This window comes from Carassius gibelio, chromosome A6 (assembly GCF_023724105.1).
Source record: "Carassius gibelio isolate Cgi1373 ecotype wild population from Czech Republic chromosome A6, carGib1.2-hapl.c, whole genome shotgun sequence".
NCBI lineage: Eukaryota > Metazoa > Chordata > Actinopteri > Cypriniformes > Cyprinidae > Carassius > Carassius gibelio.
Window position 1 is genome coordinate 22392818 of NC_068376.1, and position 23078 is coordinate 22415895.

Below are 23078 nucleotides of genomic sequence, written 5' to 3' on the forward strand. Positions count from 1 at the left end.
CACAGCGTCTTCAGGGCAGACAGTCTTGAAAAATGCAAGCCGAAGGCAGCTTGTTTCCAATCCAAATTTGACGCTTCTATAAATATCACTCAGACAACAGAAAATCTATTTGCTGAAGGCCACAGTATTTGGATTTGTGTTTCTGACCTTGACACTTTTGACCCTTCAGGAAAAACAGAGCATGTTAGCTCTGATACTAAATCTAGGGTGAATTCTGAACAGCATTTTTGGGTCCTTCAAGGACACTACTGGAAAGGGACACAACCTGAAGGGTTGTTCCAGAACAAAAGTGAGCAGTTGAATACTTTCACAAAAGGCCCTTTTAAAGCTGTTAGCTAAGGGCACATATGATGGTCACTTTGATGTTATTTAGTCATTACCTGGTCCTATGTGGATCACGTGTGTCCTCACAGAGAGTTCACTAATCAAAATAAATATGAAGACACAAATAGGCAATATTTGACATAGTATTTTATGTTTTGATAAACAAAATAAATAAAATGCATTGATAAATTTAAGTTCTACATTTTAAAGTAGTGAAAATTGTAATGTAAATATTATGGCTAAATACTGTGGATGGCAATATTTGTATAAAAAAAAATTTGTCTGATAAAATAACTACAAATGTTTTTTTTTTTTTTTTTTTTTTTTAAATTTTCTACAGGACTACACATTGACCATGTATTTCCAGCAGTACTGGAGGGACAAGCGGCTCGCATATTCTGGGATCCCTCTCAATCTTACCCTAGACAACCGGGTAGCCGACCATCTCTGGGTTCCTGACACGTATTTCCTAAATGACAAGAAGTCTTTTGTCCACGGTGTCACAGTGAAGAACCGCATGATCCGCCTGCACCCGGATGGCACAGTTCTTTATGGACTAAGGTAAGAACTTCTCTCATATCCATAGCCATCAACCAGTATTGCTTTTTTTTTTACCTGTAAATTTCCATTTAACTTGTTTATGATGATTAATCAGCTTTTGTTCTCTAATAGATAGACAGTAATGTGTCAAATAAACACACAGATATCTTAAATTACAATAAAATACTTTGAATTAAATGAATGTAATAATTTATTATTATTTAATAACAATTTAATAAATTATAAATTCTTTAAAATGTATTTTCTTTTTTATTAAAATCTGCTTTTAACACAGTTTGTTTGTATTTGACATTTCAACTGTGGGAAGAGTCTGATAGTGCTCAGCTTCAGTGGACACACATTGTGAGAGCGTGCCATATTTTACTCAGTGCACTCGCCTACTAAATTGCATAAGTGCTAATGTGTGCCTTTATCTTGTTAAACCCCTTTAGTGTTATCAGACTCTGATCCTAAATGAGCTGCTTTTCTCATTCCCACGCGGAAGACCATGGGTATGCCTTCATCCTCTGTACCAGCTGGACTGCTCTTTGAGCCAGTTACCATAGCCTAATTTAGCTTTTCTTTTTGTTCCAAATGAGATCCTGTGGACTAATGCAGCCATATGCTAATTTATGGTTCTTGCTTATAAAGTTCATTGAACTGTTTCCGTCTTTTTATGTTTTATCTCCTTTCGTTTAAATGGAACATCATTTTACAGATCATAAAGAGAATTCCCTGGTCATATAATGCACATATTGAAGTTTGACAGGGCGACAGTATGTATGGAGGGCTTTTTTTGTTCGCCTGAGCCGGACACCATTAAAGAAAAAAGAGCATGCATATTTTTGGTAAGGCAAAATTTACAAAGTCTTTAATTTACCCACTCTAGAAGGGAAGGGTCACAGAAACATACTAGCAACTCCAATCCAATATTATATACTCATATGTAAAAATGCTTATGTGTGGGGGGTGATCCTTAACTCTAAATCGAGGGAGAGTGTGTAATACTGACATTAAAACAAAACCATTGAACCAAAAAACTTGAATATACATCTGTAGGCTTAAAAAACAAGTAAACAATTTAATCTATATAGATTCTTGTGATTCTCAAAAATCTTTCACTTCCATGCAAAATTCCCAATTACATGGGTTCCTATTGAAATGGTCAAATGACCACACTTAAGTAATGAAGTTTTTCTAGGATGTGGCTTACATTTACAGAGCCTTGGACAAAAAAAAAATAATAATAATAATGCAAGAAATTGAAACCGTAATAATCTACTAGTACCCCCTTGTTTGAAAACCCCTGCCATAGAGGACTTTAGTGAGCCCCACTTGGTTGCACCCCTGACCATGGCAATGCATTCATCCAGATAAGATTAGAAAAATTTAACATGATCTTCCACTTATGGTATTTCAGCTGTTACCAGGAGGAAAATCAATCCCTGGATGATATCGTTACCTGGATGCGAAACCAAACCTCACTTTAAATGTTCATTGATATTGACTCACGAAGAACATTTGTCATCACATTTTAGTTTAAGCTCACACTTGTAGCAAAGTGACATATTGAATGGGATGAAATGAGATGTGGGCTTTCTTTGAACTTGTTTGGCAACTTGCAATCCTGCAACTCAGTAGCCACATTTATGGGACAAAAAAAAAGATTTTTCATATGTATTCAAATCTGTACTATTTGTACATGTCCACTCATATGCTCTGTGCTATAATTGGTTCAAAAGCTTTTTGAGGGCATCTTGCTTTTCTTGTTTACAATGAGACAAATATTTTACAGTGCTGGTTAGCAAATGCAGTACCTGCTATATACTACTGTAGAAGAGCTGTGAGTACCTGAATGTATAGATGTGTGGCTTAGATTTTTCTGTGACCTGTGTGTGTGTGTGTGTGTGTGTCTGTGTGTGTGTGTTTTACAGAATCACAACCACTGCGGCTTGCATGATGGATCTGAGAAGGTATCCATTAGATGAGCAGAACTGCACTCTGGAGATAGAGAGTTGTAAGTGTTCTTTCTCCTCACTCACTTGCACATGCCCTGCTGCAAAGCCAGTATACATTTCCATTCTGTTTCAAGCTAGTTTATACTGGTCAGTGCTAGTTTGGTGCTTTTCTCACTGGTGAAGAAGCAAAAATTTAATATGCAGTATCACTGAATATAATATTGTATATTTCTGCTATGGTGCCTAAAATAATAGAAAATAATTGACACTTTGTCCTCAAGCTTAACTTGCTAATCTGTTAGCACGCTAACTGAAAGCACAATGACAGAAATATTTTATTGTTTGTTACATCAAAAAAAAAAATACTACTTAGTAATATTTTTAACTCCAAACACCCCAAAAACAAACTTTACTCCAAGAGAATTAACAGGGTATTAAATCTTGCATGGCACCTGTAATTGTAAGACTCTGTTGACAGAAGCACCGTGTTTTGCTTTTGCTCATTAATTGCATTTAAACAATCAACACTCTGTGGACGGTCACTTTTAATAACACCACTGCTATAACAGTTGTTCAGTTTACTGTTGTACAAATTTAAATGATTATTTGGTTGTCACTAACTGAATTTTTAGCAGGTAAATTCACTTACAGAATGTGGTAGTAACTCGCCCGAATAGCCTATCTCTAATTGTATACAAAGATTCATATGCACACTAATAAAACCATCATTATGGATTACAAACATGGCTATGCTGGTATGAAATGGAGCTGTCTGTGTCAGTGGGAAATCTGACCCCTAAGAGCTCCCCAAACTTGTGCAAAACAGATGCTCATATGCATGATTATGCTAACAATGCACTTGTGCTGATTTTTTTTTACTTTTCAGCATATGTTACACACTAATTATGGGAAGGAAAATCCACTTACAAGGAACCACAAACTTATAATTGAATAGGAGGGAAAAGTTGCATAAATACAGTATATACATTTTAATGTGTGAAGCACTGTCTGTCTTCACTGAGTTCAGTAAATCTCCTCCTAAAACTTGATTTGATTTCTGCTTGTCCTGTAGATGGATACACAACAGATGACATCGAGTTTTACTGGAAGGGAGGAGAAAATGCAGTGACTGGTGTGTCACGTATCGAGCTCCCACAGTTCTCCATCGTGGACTACAAACTTGTGTCCAGAAATGTTGTCTTTTCCACAGGTAAAGTAGCAAGACAGGTTGAAAGTAAAACCACAAAGACTAAAAAAGAGGTTTACTTAAAACTAATAATTTGCGTCTGCTTCTTTATTAATAATGAAACATGAAGTGATAAACATGTTTGAAGCTTAAATCTGTTTACATTGTGCCTGCCTCTTTATTCCAAATGCAACATATGAGGTGACAAATGATTAGTATTTGCAACCTTGCAGTCATGACTCTCTAAGATGAAGCGTAAAATGTATAGCTTAGTTCTGAGACATGGGTCAGGGTGCAAGTTTACTACAAAAAAGACCCTGAAATGAAGTCTGCACAAAATGTTTGTTATGGTTTTTGTAACATTTTTAAAACCCTGAAAAAGCTGAGATTTTTAACCAAGTGTATTTACCATGCAGAAAAGTGATGAGTTCTATTATTCATGCCTGTCTTTGTAATGTTTTTTTTTTCTGGGTGTCCTGTTTTCCGGCCGCACCCTCTCGAGAATCTATTCCCATGGTCTGCTTATTTGAAAAGCTGCCTAATTGGGGCCTGTGCATCAGATATCTTTCCACCTCATGATAAAACAGACCAGTAATAATGGACGAGCAATTACCACTCTATTTCCTCAAGCTTCTAAAGAGAAGAGCAGACATGGAAGTGATGAGAAAATGAGAGATGGAGTAAGAGAGGGGAAAAAACAGCCACTTGATACAAACCATCACATATTCATGAGGTAGAAGACCCACTGCATAAATTATTCTCTTCTAAATCTAAGGCATTCATAGAGGCAGTGCTGTAATGAATATTCCCCATACTGAATTAATGACACATGAAAAAGCATGGCTATCTTCTGCACATACTGAAAAGGATTTTGGGAATCGCGAGGTTGTGATTGAGGAGGATGTGACTGCTTGCTGATGCCATGAGAAGCTTTTTCTAGAAAAATAAAAATGTTGTCAGAATTAAGAATTTTTAATAGTTGTCCATGAAGATTTGATGGCCATTTTTGGGGTCAACATTGTATATAGAAGGAAAAGACGTGATGTGTGGCCAAGTTACCCATACTCAGAATTTGTGGTCTGCATTTAACCCATCCATTTTCACACACACACAGCAGTGAATAGCAAGAAAACACACACACAGACACGTGAACACACACCCAGACCAGTGGGCAGCCTGCAGCTGCAGTTTGGAGTCTCTCTGAAGGGTCTCACCTCAGTTGTGGTATTGAAGGTGAAATAGAGTGCTTTAAATTCACTCCCTCCACCTATAATCCTTGCCGGTACCGAGACTCGAGCTCGCAACCTTTGGGTTACAAGTACTATCCAGCCAAACCTTGACCGCTTGACTAGCCCAACATTACATCAGTTTCTCTGACTGATTAATGGAAGATGAGGGTGTGTTACATATGTGTGTCTGTACGTGATTTGTGTGGGAAGGTTTTTGTGAGGTATAAGTAATTAGTCTAAAGTATGTGTAGGTAGCTTAAGTTCATAACGTAGGTTACGTAGCATGTTTTTATAGACTGTGATGTGTGTACAGGTTGCATAATGTGCATCTGTAGGTTGTGTTATATGTCTGTAGGATGTGTGATCTTGTTCATAGGTTGTGTACATGTTTGGGTGTGTATGTGTTTCTAGGCTGAATGCTTGTTAGTTGCTTTTTTCACCTCTATAAATAACTAAGCAGACATTTTTCATCACATAATTAGTTCAGTGTCAGATCGCTCTTGTGTTTTTTTGCATCGAGTCGATAGTGTTGCTTTCGTCAATGAAAATGATGACTAAATATCCTCAATTAACATTTATCACGTGACGAAAACGAGACGATATGCAATGTAAATGCTGGTCATGTGACAATGACTATAATTAATTGTATAATGCAATATTGCTGACGAATAAAAACAACCCTAAATGTGGTTTGCAGAATAAAAACTATGCTAAAATCTCTCTTCATTTTCGTTGACCAAAACGAGATGAAACTAAATGTTTTAATGTTATTTCATCTCGTTTAGTCACATTATTATTTTTATTTTGCAGTATTTCTGTGTGTCACTTCAGGGGCTGCATTAGGTCGCACTGCACAGACGCAGGCGACATCACTTCTTCAAGCCCCACTCATGGCATTATTTAGAAGACGACATCAAACAAAACTAAAGCCCCTTTTACACTGCACATTGGACCCAGAAAATTGCCGGATTGCCTTCTGTATGAACGCAAACACATCCCGGGATTGATTTCGGGATCGATCCCAGGTTGGGGACCTAGTAAAATTGCCAGGTTCAGTCCCGGAATGAGCTCTATGTGAGCAAAAGCTAGAACCAATGCTTTAGAAGGTGTGTCATAGTGATGATGCACGTTATAATGCGACTATTTTACCAGGTGTTTTGAAGGCAGATCAATGTATGCTCAGACTTCCTCAGGAGGTGGCTGTCAGTCCCCAAAAGCTTTTGCTCTATAGGGCTATACAGCTCAGGGAGCAAATTGCAATTGCCAATTACTTTAGTCATGGAGGAATTTAAGACAGCCAAAGTTCAGTTGGCCATGATGTTGCGCGGCAATGACCAGGCTGTGCAACAGGCCAACATTGTAGTGAAGACGGGACGGAAGTGGAAGGCCAGTGGAGCTCTGAGGGAAGCGGAGGAGTGCTTACAGCATGGAGACATCATAGGCACGGTGACCCAGGGGAGGCTGGGCCTGGGAGTCATCACCCGAGTAAGATGGAAGGAGGCAAGGGCAAAGGACCGGAAAGGGATGGTGCAGAAGGAGATTATGGCTGTGGAGGAGGAGAGTAGACAAGCCAGGGCAGTAGCTAGGAAACAGCAAGGTAGCTGGACCCGGTGGGAAAGTGTCAGAGGAAAATCCCTCAGTTGGAAAGACATCTGGAAAATGGGGGGGGGCATCGAATAAAGTTCCTCCTTTGCTCTGTGTAAGCACTTTCTGTCATCTTGTCGGGCAGGTCTGACTGAAGGGAGGTTCAGGTGGGACCATGATCAGATAATGGCACAATTGGCCGATGAACTGGAGAAGGAGAGAAAGTGGAAAAGAACTAAGGCACAAAATAAAGGCCCCCGCTTCATTCGCTTCCTCAGGCCTGGGGAGAAGGCAGGCAAGGAGGACAGATGTCTAGGGATCCTTGGTACGGCAGAGGACTGGGAGGTGAGAGTTGACCTCGGAAGGCAACTCAAGTTCCCAGAGGAGATTGCCGTTACCAGCCTCTGACCAGATATTGTTCTCTGGTCCCAGGCAACAAGGTAGGTGGCCCTAATAGACCTGACGGTCCCTTGGGAGGAAAGGATCGAGGAGGCACATGAACGCAAGCTAGGGAAGTATCAGTCCCTCATCTCGGAGAGCCAGCAGAGGGGTTGGAGAGCCTGGAACCTACCGGTAGAGGTGGGTTGCAGGGGCGTCCTGGGACAGTCACTTTTGGAAAGCATTGGGGATGCTTGGGGTTAGAGGGGCAACCTGGTGAACAATATAGTAAAGCAGGTAGAGACAGCATCCAGATGGCTATGGTTGAAGAGGAGCGAGCAATGGCTAAACCAGGCTGGCAAAGAGGCCGGGGGTCAGAGCTGAGTGGTGAAGTCCTGAATGACCGAGGGAGCAGTTCCAGGACACTGGTTTTGCTGTCAAACCCCATTGAGGAGTTGTGGGTTAGTTGACAAAACATCTGTGAAGTGGGGTGAAAACCCAGTGAATTCAACAAGTCTGAACCATGCAGCTCTGCACTTAGTTGAAGACGTTTGGGGGGAGCGATTTGTATGGTAGCCACCCACTTAAGGAGCAGGACTTAACTCCTGCCATGTGCGGTGGCTGCGATAGACCCTATCGTTTAAAGATATATGCAATGGAAAAATAAGTGCAAACTGTAATGAAGCAGCGATCAGTTAGCTTCTCACTATTTAGTGTGAATGAACCAAAGTGTGAAAGAACCAAAATCAAACGATCCGGGAACAAGTACCGGGACACATTACCCATGTATTATCCGGAATCTCAGTGTGAAAGGGGCTTAAGTCTGACACAGAGAAAGGAATGTGTATACTTCTAACATGTTTGGTTGGTAAAATAAATGTTGTACATTCAAATCAGAACATTACTAATTCAAATTCAAATCAGAACATTACTAAAAAGAGACTAAAATAATATTTTAATTGACTTAATATCATCAGTTTCCGTTGACTAAAACTAGACGAAAATAGTCATGGATAATTCTGACTAAAATAAGACTAAACTGCTCAGACTTTTAGTTGACTGAAACTTGACTAGACTAAAACGCGTATGAATGTGACTAAAACTAATAAAAACTAAAATGACAGCTTCATACAAACACTAGACTAAACCTTAAATTAAAACAGGCCACCAAAAAACAACACTAAAGGCGATATTTCACCATGATGTTTTGATACTAACCCCTTCTGTTCTCTGGACTGATGATAGACTTGAACAGGGTTGAACAATTTATTTCAACAGTAAACAGGGATTCAGACTCCTAATATTAAAGGACACATTAGTGAAATTTCAATTTGATTCTGATTTCATTGAAAAACTTTATATTGCACGTTATGCTTTTGGTCCAATTTCCTGTACATTTTTTTTTTTTTTTTTTTTTTTACTCTTAAGGCCTGTTCACACCAAGGACAATAACTATAAAGATAACAATAAATACAGTATATAGTTCTAAAAATCGTTCTCAGTATTTAAAAATAGCAAAGTATACACCACAGCTAACAATAAAGGCTCAGAGAAACAATATAGTTGAAATTACTTTCAGAATGATTTTCTCCAGCTGATGAATGATAAAAACATTCACAGCCAATCAGAATCAATCCTGCTATAATGAGCTGGAGAATTTAAAGCGGCAGGCAAGTGTGCGTTTAGAATAAAAAGGCAGTATCATCCGCTTGTGTGAATGCTAATATAGTTATCTTTATAGTTATCATAATTGGTGTGAACGGGCCTTTAGAAGTGTTATAGTGAATAGATGGCTTCAAAACTAATGGACATGTACTACAAGCCATAAAAGTCTTGTTTTGATTTCATAAGTGGCTTTAACATTTAATGTTTACTCAGTATCTCATTGTCTTTTCTTGTCTCCTTTTCACACTGTGGTGTTTGTGCTCAAGGCTAAGCTACAACAAATCACAGAATTTATTTTTATTTTTTATTTTTTTGGTCGAAGCTTGCCAGTTGCCATAGCAACAAAAACTACCCACACTTCCAGTGCTACTGATGTAAAATTTACAGGATTTCTCCAAAGGCTTTTCTGAAATAAATATCTGTCTTTTTTCCCCTCGTGTCTTCCTATTTACTTATTTTTCTTTAATATTCATTGACTGCCTTTCTTATTTTTTAACAGGTGCTTATCCTCGACTATCTTTAAGCTTCAAGTTAAAAAGAAACATCGGCTACTTCATCCTGCAGACCTACATGCCCTCAATCCTGATCACCATCCTGTCCTGGGTCTCCTTCTGGATCAACTATGATGCCTCAGCAGCCAGAGTGGCATTAGGTATGCTATTTATTCATTAGGATGTCCTGTATGCAGCGGACAGGATGTATGTCATCTGTTGTTTCCATTGTGGATGTGCATGCTTTATTTAACAGCACATTGTTGGTTCCAGTAACTAGAATGCCAACATTCAGTATTCTGTTTGAATTGCAACTTTTTCTGTACACATGCCGGGTCTCCTCTGAGTCCTCACCCTCCCTTTGGCTTACTTTTTCTTGGATCTTCCCTCCAGACAAACACTGACACACACATATACACTCGACACATGCACAGGCAGCTATTGTAGGGGCGCATGCATCATTTAACAAGAAACAGGGTTGACCCAGGTAGCTACACGTTGACACACTACAGCGACTGCACACAGAGAGAGTGTGTGTCCTCAGTATGTGTGTCGTTGCTCTGATGTTTTTATTCCAGAATGACGAGTGACTCAGTTTGCCTGAAAGGCTACAGAACCACTCCAGCTGCAGCGAGTAGTAAGACACAAAAGCTCGGTTTCAAAACCCAGCATAAACATCCTTTTAAAACACATTGTGAAGAGGGTTCCAAATTTTGCCCAAATTCTAAGGAGTCTTTTTGTAAAGGCAAAAACCTGAGAGATTAACTGTCTACATTTATATAGTATGTAATATTTGTGTGTGTCATGAATTTGTATACAAGGAGTTCTATACTGAAAACAATTTGCTAGAAACTTGAAATAACTTGAACAAGGGCAATGAAATTGAAATTTAAGTAGCAACATATATAAATGAATAAATTTGTCTAATAATAAATATAATCCAGATTTGCAGCCAAGCGAACTAAACAAATAAATACTTAAATTTTACACTTTTGGACAAATGAAGAAAATATAATTACTTTTATTGAATACATTTGTTTAGACATTTTTTTTTTATTGACCCATTCAAAAATGTTTGTGTGACGTTATTTTTGCACTAGTACTAAATGATATTCTAAATCTTATTTCAGTCATTTTAAAAAGTAGTAATATCACTTTTTATGTACAGTTATACATACAAGAAACTTTTACTTTAAAACATACTTTTATTTACTTATTTACTTCATTTACTTATCACATATAGTATTAGAATGATTTCGAAAGAATCATGTGATTTCTGAAGACTGGAGTTACAGCTGCTGAAAATTCAGTTGCCATTACAGGAATAAATTAAATTTTATGTATTTCAATGTATTTATATAGAAAACATTTATTTTAAATTTAAATGAAATTTCAGAAATATTACTCTATTTCTGATCAAATAAATGGAGAGACAAAGACTTATTTCAAAAATTAACAAATCTTATCGCAAATGATGAATGTTGTATATGGCAGCAGTTCTCAATTCCAGTCCTCGCGACCCCCTGCTCTGCACATTATGTATGTTTCACTTATCGCATTATGGGATATTACAGCATGATTCCATTTCGAAGTGATCATATTCCATCCAAAGTGCATTGAAGTGTGCGAATAGTGAATTTAAATTGTATTTATTTACAGAGGTATATGATGATAAGATGTTGTGCAGCGCAAATCCGTGAATAAATGTTCCAAAAGTGAGGTAAACCTTAACAGATTTCCCCTGCTCAGGGAGTAGGGAGCAATGAACACTGTGTAGGGACCATGTCAATGGGAACACAGTTCATGCACGGAGCTCACTTCTAATGAGCTGATTATCTAAATCAGGTGTGTTAACAAAGAGACATGACAATGTGCAGAGCAGGGGGTCACGAGGACTATCATTTAATAATAGCATATATAGTAATAATTTGCTCTGTTATTGAATTAACGCAGTTGACTACTTTTTATTATTTGTCCGTAGTATTGCTAACTACCTTTATATACAAAGCTACTGTATAGTTAAACTATAGTCAAAAATATGAGCAGCTTGTTCCATTTTAGTCTGGATACTGCCTAGGAGGCACCTGCCTGTTCAGACAGTTGAGAGCAAGGCAGCTTTCTTGGTTGTGAAACAGAGCTACTGTGAGCATCTTTTAAACTAAATTCCAGTCTTACAGCCTCCAGCCCACTCAATGCCTGTGTTGACACCAAACTTGGAGCGTATGAGCTCGGATTTACAAAAGCTTCTACTGAAGAGTCCTCTGTGCCTGTACAATGTTAGCATCTGGGAATATTTAAATCACAGCGATAGATCACAGAGTGCAGTGCAATATTTTTTAATCACATGTTTAATGTGTGCGAGAGTGTGTTTGTTCATGCATTCAGGTGCAGCTCTTTGAGATGGATGTGATATGTTGGATACAGGCCTTCTTTAGGGAAACTGTCCTCATTAACCATGTTAAGTGGAGAAATGAGAACACTTTACACTGGGAGGAAGGAGTCTCCTGGGTCCCCCACACATATACCACCCATCTCACCTGCCTCTACTCATTATTACAATCCCACCTCCCCCTCTATCTAGTTTGTTACTCTCTGTTTCTCTTCCTCTTTTTCTCTGTCTTTTCTGCTGTCCTCCCACAGCCAGGCAGCCAAATGAAAACAAAAAGATCAATGCAGCTAGAAAACAATTACATTTAACTTCCATTTCAATCCCAAGGCATGCTGCAGCACAGATGAATCTCTGCCTTAAATGCCTCTGTCTCGCCGCCTCCCACTGCTCACTGACTCCATCTATTCTCTGCAGCCACATCCGGCCCGGCCCCAGTCCTATATCAAGTGTTGTATTACTGCAGCACACTTAAGGACTTGATTCGTTTCAGAGAGGAAGTTATCAAATGATGCAAGAAGCAAACATATCGAATGATGTAGATGATGTTTCATTGATGTCTTCCGATTGTTTTGCTGACTTGGTCAGGCGTGTAGATTTTTAGGGAGATGATCATAAGATCTCAAGACTAATGACTAAAGCAGAGCATATTGTGAGTCTTATCTGGAGTCTAGCACAGCATATGAAATACTGCAAGCAGTGAAAATGAGATGAAATCAAAATATTATTAAAATGACCAATCGCCAAATACACTTTGTTTCTTTGTTTCTTTCTTTCTTTATTTCTGTCTTTATTTGTTTGTTTATTATTTTAGCAAACTTGCATTGTGTCGTGTCTGGCTCCATTCTAATATTAAATGGCCACTTTTTATGATTCAGTGAGTTCTTTATCATTTAATCAACCCAATGCCATTCCAAACCTACATTATATGAAACCTCTTGTTTCTTGGAACACAAAGTCAGAAATGTTTATATAATGTACTGGTTTCTCTTTTTCAATGGAATTAAAATGCTTTAAAGAATCAAAAAAGAGAGAGAAATAGAGAGAAAGAGAGAGAGAGAGAGAGCACCAAAATATATAAATAGTCTTCTGAAATCATACTTTAGCTTTGTGTGATGAAGTCAGATTCTTTAACAAATCAGCATTAAAGAAAGGTTTTGTTACTTGATCAATAGATTTATTGACCAGACTGGACAATAAACAATTCCTTTATGAGTTGCTACTTCTTCCAGGACATATGTCAAGCTTTTCAGTGAATATTGTGTTATTCTCGTCTGTTCCTCACACAAAGCTATCATTAACTTTTATTTAACCATCCAAATTCTTATTTAAAACGACATGTAGCTTTAGAAGATCTGAAATATAACACACAAATCATTTTACCCACTTTTTATAATGCATTAATTTGTACTTTTTTTCATTTTGGATATTGACCATCTTTGTCAAATTTGAATGAATGGCCTTCACTTTTTCACATTTTGTTTTGTACAGTAAAATCCATACTTTACAGGTTTGGAATTGCATGAAGGTAAGTAGTATAAAGACAAAGTTTTCGTTTTTGAGTGACTAAACTCATCTAGTCAAAGTGCCTGAAGGCAACCTGAAATACATCTTTAGTGCTTGCCGATTTTGTGCATTTCACTTTCAAAAGTCCAACTTAAAAGAACGACGTCCTACACTATTCACTGCAGACAGGTCCATGTGAAGGTAGATTTTTGTTCTGGTTAGGTAACCCCCCTGCACTAAACTCTGTGCTGAGCTGAGTTTGATCCTCCCTTGCTGTGACCTGGTCATGCACAAATCAATGTAGTGTGCTCCATGTACAGTCCTCTTCTTCACACCCGAACGCTGCTTTTGAGTTTATGTAAGCTGGACAGGCATCCATCTGCCCACACATGTCCTCTCTCACTCTATAGTGAACACACTGTGGGAGTGAAGTGTTAAATTGTAGTCTACCTTTTAATATTCAACTCCAGTAATAAAGCTTGTGAATAAAAGGTCTGAGGGGCTAGACATGCTAATTTTAGGTTGCTATTTTGTGCAGTTCTGTGACAGCTCACCTTTTTCTAGAACATTTGATGATGCTATGTAAAGTTAATTCTGTTAGATTATGAAAGATTGGTCACTGATTCTAAAGACCATCAGTAACAATTCATGGGTAGCTATTGCTGGACCAAATTACACATAATACAATGAATATGAATTGCCATCACAGGAATAAATTACATGTTATTATAATTTCTAATGATATGTCACAATATTACTGCTTTAGTGCACTCTTTTTATAGTTAAAACATTCATCTTAAGTCAGAAAACTTAATCTTATTTATACAAAGTAAGATTAAATGTTTAGATTAAAAAAATTGCATTTAGACAATATAAAGCCATCAGACAAAAGTTATTGCACCTCTTTGCTTAATAGTTATTTTTTCTTGTGGGGTGGTGAAAGTATAAGAGTTGGGAAATACTCATAATCTAGGTGTACACATGAATGTCACCATAAAATTCTGTAAAGAAATCGTTTTATTCAGTGTGAAACCAGTTCTCTGCAGCATTATGGTTAACACTGAATTATTAAAGCCTTTTAAATAGTCAGGAGACCAGAGAAAATAAGAAAAGCATGTACATTCTTTTAAAACCCACTGTTTGAGATGTTCTGGGTAGTCAGAGTCTCGTTCGGAAAGTGCCTGGATTATAATTCCAGCAATTGTGCATAATGTAACTTTAAATGTTAATGTCATGCTGCTTAGAGTAGAAACTAGGACATGGTTGCTTTGCAGTCAGTCGACGAGGCCTATTTCTCGTTAGCGAGGTAACAGCATCCCTTAGGGAGTGTGAATGTGATGGAGACAAGGTCCCCTGTAAAGCACACTGTCCTGCATTAATTACATTTTAATTAGAGGAAAACCCCAAAGTAACAGTCTGTAACTTTAGTGCTGGAGATCTAAGCTAAGATCAGGCTTGTCATCGCCAGGATGTACGCTCATCAATTCCTTAAGATCTTCAAGTAGTTTTGCGATGCGATTCGAAAAGGACTTTGGCAGTCCGTTTGAGAAATGAGCTCAGCTATGATGGAGTCTTGTTGTAAAAGAGGTCGGTCCTTTGCAAGGCAATAGAAATATTGACAGTTTCGTTTCTTGCTGCAGTCAGGCATATTCGCACTTATGTCCCACCACAGCTACAGCAGAGTCAGCAACAAACACAGAGATTTGAGTAGCAGTGTTAACTGGGAGCCGACGTTCGTAAAGCAGATTTATGTCTAATCTGAAAATTTGATTTGCAGAAATGTACTGTAGAACTACTAAATATGCAAAGCAGACATGACACATAGGGCCATTTTAAAGATCTGTCATCACCATCAGAGTTAAGGCCCGATATACTTCAAACGAAGTTCGTTTGCATTCTTCGTTTCGCTGCTAGTGACTAGGCCGGAGATATAGTTCTCTCGCCTGACCTCCGTGATTGAGAAATGAACTTGGGGGAAAACAAAAACTGCACATCAAAGTCAACTTTCTCTGTATAGACAAAATACTTTTTCAAGAAACTGTTTTTAACCTCAAATATGTTTTTGAAATTGTTTATCATTGTTAAAACATAGACAGTGATTTTTGTTTTGACAAAAGAAAATCTCCTTGAAAGCAGTGCTAAGTTACATTAAGGTATTTCACAACTGGTCTCACTCTCAGACGGCACGTCCTCAGACCGCCCACAGTCTGTTTGCTGACCATCTGACTGATGCGTATTGCTCACAAACCTGGCAAGCTCCAATCTGATTGGCTGACTTCACACTAGTCATGGGAGTGAAGACATGCAGGGATTTTTTTTTTTTTTTTTTTTTTATCATTGTGTCTGATGAAAGTTATATTTACAAGTTACTGGGTTAATAAAAGCACTTTTGACAATGGATTTGCCAAGGTTTGTCAGGTCAGTGGCATCAAACCATAAAAAATTGAATTTAAAATTATATGTATACATATATCATCAAATCTTCCAAAAAATCGAATATAAATATTATATATGTTGGTCAGAGAGTCACTTTGTCTCACCTTATCGACAACCATCCTTTCCCAAAAGTCACCACACGTCTGAAAAAACTGAAAGAGAGCTCTGAATAATAGCAGATTGCTGGTGTATGGAAAAAGTTTGGGTAAATAGATATTTCACAGAGTGATGTTTCAACAGTATAGTTCTGTTCTCTTCACTGTGTGTGTGTGTGTGTGTGTGTGTGTGTGTGCGTGTGTGTGTGTTTGTACATATCCGTGTGGGTGTTTGAGCAGTTGGAGTATTGCTTCTCTTTGAACTCACAGTGATAATGACTCAGGATTGACTCATGCAATAAACAGAATAGAGTATCACAGCATAGAATCAATAAAATGCATAGAAAATAGAAAAATTCTATTGACTTTTCTTTGTATATTATATAATCTATAATAATTATATTATAGATTATATTATATGCATAGAAAAGTCAATAGAATTTTTCTATTTTCTATGCATGATGATTTCTATATTTTTTTATTAAATATGAATAGCATTTGGGAAGCTTGGGGAAAGGGAGGAAGACGCTCAAGAAAAAAAAAAACATAGTGCTGGGTTGTTCTTTTAAGCTGTGGCCAAATTGATCAGTCATGCTGTTTTATACTCTGTATGTTATTCTTAATTTCTAATGAAAAATGAAACCAATATAATCAGGTAAGGTTAGCACTCACATAATGCCTAATATACAAAAGAGTGCAGTGTTGTGGCTTTGTAGTGGCAATTAAAGGTTCGGAAGCTGTCAGTTAAACGCTAAAACAGCATTTTATTTGGTATTGCAATCAGTTATGAAGTTAACCAGGCATCTGCCATCATAAGTGGATTATTCATAGCTAGATTTGACAGCATTGTGGTTGTATAATTCCGTTTACTAAGCAGGGCTTGGATCTGGCATTTTAAACATTGTGACAGCACTCAATCTGTAGCACCCATTCTCAGAGTCCAGATTCATGGTGGGCGTTGGAACAGAGGTGTCAAATGAGAGCGCTTTCATCCCTGGCTCAGTCTTTCCCTCAAATTTCAGTGTCAATGTGTTCTGCCTTCCACAAGCTTGTACTTTCGAATTATTTACACTTGGTAGTACTGAGAATGACAGTCTGTGTAAACCATGAAGTTTCCTTTTACTTCATAGCCCATGCATTGAAATGGATAGTTTATTCCAAAATGAAAATTCAAAATTCACTTCTAACTTGCATGATGATATTTTTTCTGCAGCATTATAGTTTTTTTTTTTTTTTTGCTGAACTATTGAATATAATATTTACTATTTATTTATTATTTAATATCACTTAAATATTTTTATTAATGATAATTAATGCAGTTTTCTCACACAGGTATTACCACTGTGCTGACCATGACCACCATCAACACCCACCTGAGAGAAACACTTCCGAAGATCCCCTATGTCAAAGCCATAGACATGTATTTGATGGGCTGTTTCGTCTTTGTCTTCTTGGCTCTGCTGGAATATGCTTTTGTCAACTACATTTTCTTTGGAAGAGGGCCTCAGATGCAGAAGAAGTTGGCCGAGAAAGCTGAAAAAGCCAATAATGACAACAACAAGTATGATGGCAACAAGGTAAAAGTCATTTGAATCTATTGTAATGCATGCCAGTTTGGAGAATGACTGTATTGTGTGCTAAAGAATTGAGTGTTAGCATGTTTCATTTTATTTTATTTTTTATTAAAAGTTGTGTTATGGTAGCTCTGGGGGATATGATACAATACCATGAGCGAAGAAGAGGAAAAACCACAAATGTGAAGTTTCTAAGTAACAGTAATGAAGTGTGTGAAAATTATGTAATCTGGTTAGGACATGGTGTTAATATGATAAAAAGAAGCAACATGTTTGCTTAGCCATATGCTGTTTTCATGCTGCACTTTTTTGAGTGGTAAAGTATACTTTCCTACTGGAAAATGCAACCACAATGTCCTGAAGTATATACATTTTCCTTTAAATCAATAGACAAATTCCAGACTCAAGTTGAGATTTTTGTGCTTATAGCAGATGATATAGCAAACTCTTGTTTGTGTTTTTCTGACCAGTCTGTTCAGGAGGGAGGCAACTGCAAGCCATCATCTGTTAAACAGTCCAATCAGGTACAAGGCCACCATCACTCACAAGGGGTGAGTGTGTGTTTTGCTAGCTGTTTTCATTTGTAAGCTTCCTCCTGAAATCTTCCTAGCAACAGTTTCCCTCTCATTTACCACAAAGCAGTGTTTCTCAACTGGTGGGTCGCACCTACATATGTTCTTACATCTAGGAAAAACTAGGCTTCCCATATGTTTTATTGTTAATGTCCAAGACTGTAATGCACGGAACCATCAAAATTCAGGAACCATCTTAAAACAAATGAATTTTTGTATATTATTATCTCATATCAGTTTTGGATTTTAATCCAGTACATGTAATGCTAAGAAATTACAAAGTTTAGAGACATTTCATTTTAAAATTACATTTTTGGGTCACTGCTTGATATCCAGTGTAAATTTTGGGTCCTGATTCAAAACTAGTTGAGAACCACTCAAAACACAAGTTCTTTTGTGCCAGCTCTTTTTTTTTTATTATTATTATTCTTATTTTGTCCTTCATATGTAATAGTGTGATTTCTGGTCCAGTTGAAAGTTTAGCAAGATTACCAGAAATCCACTTGTGATGTCCTTCAGTCAGTTGAATATTCTGGTTCAATGCTCATCATCCCACAGCAATATGCTATACTCATGTACTGTTGCTGTTCTCTCATTCACCCCATCACAAACACCGATCAAGATTACGACATGGGTTGTAAAGATATTTTTGCAAGAATGTATTTCTGAATTATTTATTACTGCAGAGACTCTGGGGTAACAGTAAATAAACAATCAGCCTCATGGAGGGATCTTCTCTTGTGAAATAGCCTGAACTTGCTTTTCAGAAAAATACAAGTTTTGTCATTTAGCATTTTGCCCTTATTTTAATCCACATTCATTTTATTTGTATTCATTTTATGTTCTGTGTGTGCATCATATAATAAACACATTCCATTTTATTGATTAAATAAGAAAAAGACAAATCTATAGTTTTTAGGGCTTCTATGTTGTCTAGTTTACATTACAGTTTCAAAGTTACACTGGATTGATGAAAACTTCTGCTCCTTGTGAGGTTACCAACTTACTCTTTTTTTACAGTAGTCGCAATGCTGCTCATTAACAAAACAGCCATTTATAACCTAAATATGATTTGAGCTTTCAGTTGTACAATGTAATTATACTGAATATTACTTTTTGAAATTGTGGCTTGTTTAGAGCATCTCATTATCATACTGTTACTACAATGATGCATTAGCATGTTGTTGTTTTTGTAGTACTAGAGATTATAAGACGAGTGCTTTTCAATTCTGTATGCTGTACTGGAGAGCCCAGCACTTCAGCGGTAATTAATGTCTGTGTCATGTGTCTATGGCAGGGATTTACCATTATTATTTTTTCTTGGGAGCATTACGATGCAGTGGTTACATAATGTAACCGATGAGTCTAATTCAGATGGCAAGATTGTGATAAACACAGCCTCATGAAGCTAGTTGTCTTTCACTTTTGTGCAAAGAAACTGTTCTGAGCACATTGACGGCCTTTTCATTTCATTTTTTTTTTTTTTGACTATTTTTTATTTATCAACTTTATCGGTTTACTGTTTGTACAGTTTTGTAACCATTTAATATATGCCTGACATATGAAAAAATAATAATGTATCAGTATATTTAACCTTTATAAAATCTTTTTTTTTTTTTTTTTTTATCTAATCTTATAGCTCATATTATTATTTAAGAGCATATGGAGCTCACACTCAACAAGGGAAAAAAAGCTTTTTTTCAGCAAGATTTTGAACATGGCATTAGAAAGTTGTGTATAAAATATAATACAGTAGGGTTTAAAAAGTTAAAGACAAACATGGTAACCAGGATTGTCTGTGCTCGCAGGTTGACTCCCAGGGAAATATCCTTCTGACCACCCTGGAGATCCACAATGAGGTGGCCGGGAATGAGGTCACCACCAGCGTTAGCGAGACCCGAAACTCCACTTCAATGGTGTTCGATAACTCAGGGATCCAGTATCGTAAACAGAGCACTGCGCGGCCCGATGGCCGCCACAGCATGGGCAGGACCACGCAGCCAAAGAAACCGCGGCTACGTAGACGCTCTTCTCAGCTCAAAATCAAAATCCCTGACCTCACAGACGTGAACGCCATCGATCGATGGTCACGGATAATATTTCCTTCAGCTTTCTCTCTTTTCAACTTGATCTACTGGCTGTATTATGTGAATTAGGCCTGAGACGTCAATGGGTTTTTGTCCCTTCACAATATTTTTTTATGTTGCCAAGTGGAAAATAGAGACTTTTTTTGCTCTGACGTACTTAAGGGATGTACTTATATGCGCCATATATATCAAGGTTTTTCTACAATTGAGCCTTTGTTGTGAAGAGTTCGGAAGGAAAGCTACCTGCACTAAAACCCATTCTCACATACAGTAAATATGTACTCAAACATTCCCATTCTCACAAACACAGAATCTGTTTTCTAAAGACTATCTCTGTACATACATGTTGCAATTTTTGAAGCCACAGGACTTCCGCATGATGCACTCAGAACTGTTTTCGATTTGTACATGTTCCTATGTTATTTCAATTGAAAGATGCTAATTGCAAATGTTTCATGCCAATAAATATTTATTGTTTGAGCGCAGGAGCCTATTATTGAAAGATGATCATATAGTTGTGGAAGTGCAGTATATAACAAGGGTAGTAGGTCAAATCATGTCTTCAGTTTCAAAGCTCGCTACATAAACATCAGCTGCACTAAACGTTGCTGTTATGATCTTGTTCAGACAAAGTGTGTACTGTATACAATCATGTTATGATATGCTTCTGGAACATGATTTTCATCTGTCTTGGGTTGATATGATTATACGCCACTTTTTTTGCAATCATCATGTAAAGTGCTTCAGTACATGCAAGATAAGATAATAATTGTATCTCATTTCAAGAATATCATGAATGAAGAAAAAGAACTATATATATATATATATATATATATATATATATATATATATATATATATATATACTGCAAATGTTGAGTATTTAAATCAGGGCCTTCAATGGATTTCCACAATGGCATCATGAACATCAAGCATAACTAGACGAACAGTCCTGACACTGTTTTGGTTTTTGTTAGTAGATGTGTAGCATTACTGTATGGTTTTCAAGTGAGAGGTTTGGGTGTTTTATTCCCCTCCATTTTTTTAAAGAATGCCTGAGTCATTTCAGATATCATTGTGGGCCTATTGTAAACATTGTTTGGCCTATTTACAATGCATCACTTCATTTCCTTCCCTTCTGAAGAGGGTTATTTCCATTGACGGTAAATGGAAAAGCTTGTAATGCATTTGAGTGAATTATACATTGACATTAATACACAACTTGTCTCAGGTTCTTGTCCAGCATGAAAATGACCCAAATTTTTCTCATTGTCAGTATTCACATCATATTTGTTGTGATTAATTTGTATTATATCTTTGTGTACAGCAACCACAATTACATAGATTTAGACAGCATGACATTGTTTGCATTTAGAGATACTACACTAATTGTTTATGATTATGTTTAGGGAGATTTCGTTACCACCTCTCATATGCACTTACTCTGTTTCAGGGGCTGAAAACTGCTGTCTGGTTGAGAGCAATGTTGTATATTCATGCTTGCAAATCATCTGAATATATTTATAAATCTCTTTAAAACATATCCCCGTGTGCTGTTAACATGTCATATTAACAGGTTGCTTTGCAGTGGCATTGTGTCAGTAGATGCTCATTAATTCTTTAATTACTTTTCTTCCCTCTTCTATTGTTTGTTGTAAATATATAACCCACAATCCACACATGTGACCCATATGTTTCATTCTCTTTTTTTATATATTCACTTCTGAGGTTTTATTCTGTACAGTCAACCCCACAAATGACCAGATCTCTATTTATGAAATGTACTTAAATGATTAGGGGTGTGAATGTCCTGAGGACAATATGAGGAAATGGAATAAACTTTACTCTTTCAAGTAATTGGTTTTGCCTTATTTCAAATTCTGATGAGGTGTTTATAATATATTTTAAATTGTTATCATTATGCATGCGATCATGCATACCTTCTCCCCACAAGTCGAGTTGGACACTTAGGCTATTCATGTGTCCAAGTACTGGAAAGGGGAATGTTTTATAAAATAAATTAAATAAAAATAACAAGCTATAACTGACGTGCAATGGTGTTCTTGTTGGTCTTATAAATAGTGGTTTTATTGACAAATAATTAACATTTTTTCCGGTGTTGGGCAAGAGCTTATATGCCAGATTTCAATAAGCTGTGCTGTATTTTTTAACAACTTCTAATGTTCATTATCGCATTACAACTTTTTGAACTAAGTTACAGCTTCCAGTCCACCTAAGAGTCTAAACGACATTTACTGTTTGTTTCTTCAATAATAATAATAATAATAATAATAAAGTGAAAGCCACGAATTAATCAAATTATGTTTCTTATAATCGCATTTCTCAACATATATATATATATATATATATATATATATATATATATATACATATATAGTTGATGATGTATATGTTGACAGAGCGTGTTGTATGGTTATATCGATGTTAAAAAGCTTTCTCCTATCCGATTTACTTTTTTAAATACACCATAAACTTCTATATGTAAACCAACTGATTACTCGCATTACTTGAATAAACACTGTGGCACTATCAAAATACTTCTGTCGTTTGAGCAGCCTGTCCACCTAAAGCATATTATTTTCTCAACCAATGGTGTGAGTTTGGGGCGGGACTATCTGACTGACCAACCAATGAGTGTTCATTTTCTGTTCATTTTTCATTTTAGACGTTTTCTGGTATCCTGATGAGCCCAGCCTGTAACAAGGAAATTAATTTGGTGTTTTCTTTTTCTTTCTTTTTTCTTTTTTTTCACAGCTTTATCAAGTGTTTAGAGAGGGCAGATTGGACAGGCTTGCATCAGGTTTGCAAATCCTGAGCACAACACTCCATCATGCATCCAATTTAATTCTAATTTAAAGGCAGTATGAGGGAAATAATAACTCTGAATTCAAACTCCAGCTTATTGAGCAGTGTTGGGACTAAATACAGTATTTGACACTAGAATAGCAGAAACTGGGGGTAACGAAGAAAATAATAATAATACAAAAAGGACATGAAAATCTGCAGGAGGATTTTTTGGGGATCATATCCTCAAACAATGGCAATAA

General features: G+C 36.9%; 1 protein-coding gene across 3 annotated transcripts in view; it reads left to right on the forward strand.

The window, feature by feature from the left end:
- LOC128015714 (gamma-aminobutyric acid receptor subunit beta-3-like) overlaps positions 1 to 21867 on the forward strand; it is a 61917-nt gene extending 40050 nt beyond the window's left edge. For 2 of the 3 annotated variants that reach the window (XM_052599780.1, XM_052599782.1), the window contains 7 exons: positions 665 to 885; positions 2799 to 2881; positions 3895 to 4032; positions 9364 to 9516; positions 17111 to 17355; positions 17823 to 17903; positions 19733 to 21867. In XM_052599780.1, coding sequence (XP_052455740.1) covers positions 665 to 885; positions 2799 to 2881; positions 3895 to 4032; positions 9364 to 9516; positions 17111 to 17355; positions 17823 to 17903; positions 19733 to 20080 — 1269 coding nt within the window. In that variant the 3' untranslated portion in view covers positions 20081 to 21867. The remainder of the gene's footprint in view (positions 1 to 664; positions 886 to 2798; positions 2882 to 3894; positions 4033 to 9363; positions 9517 to 17110; positions 17356 to 17822; positions 17904 to 19732) is intronic. The other variant, XM_052599781.1, reaches the window with a different exon arrangement.
- The last annotated feature ends 1211 nt before the right edge of the window (positions 21868 to 23078 follow it).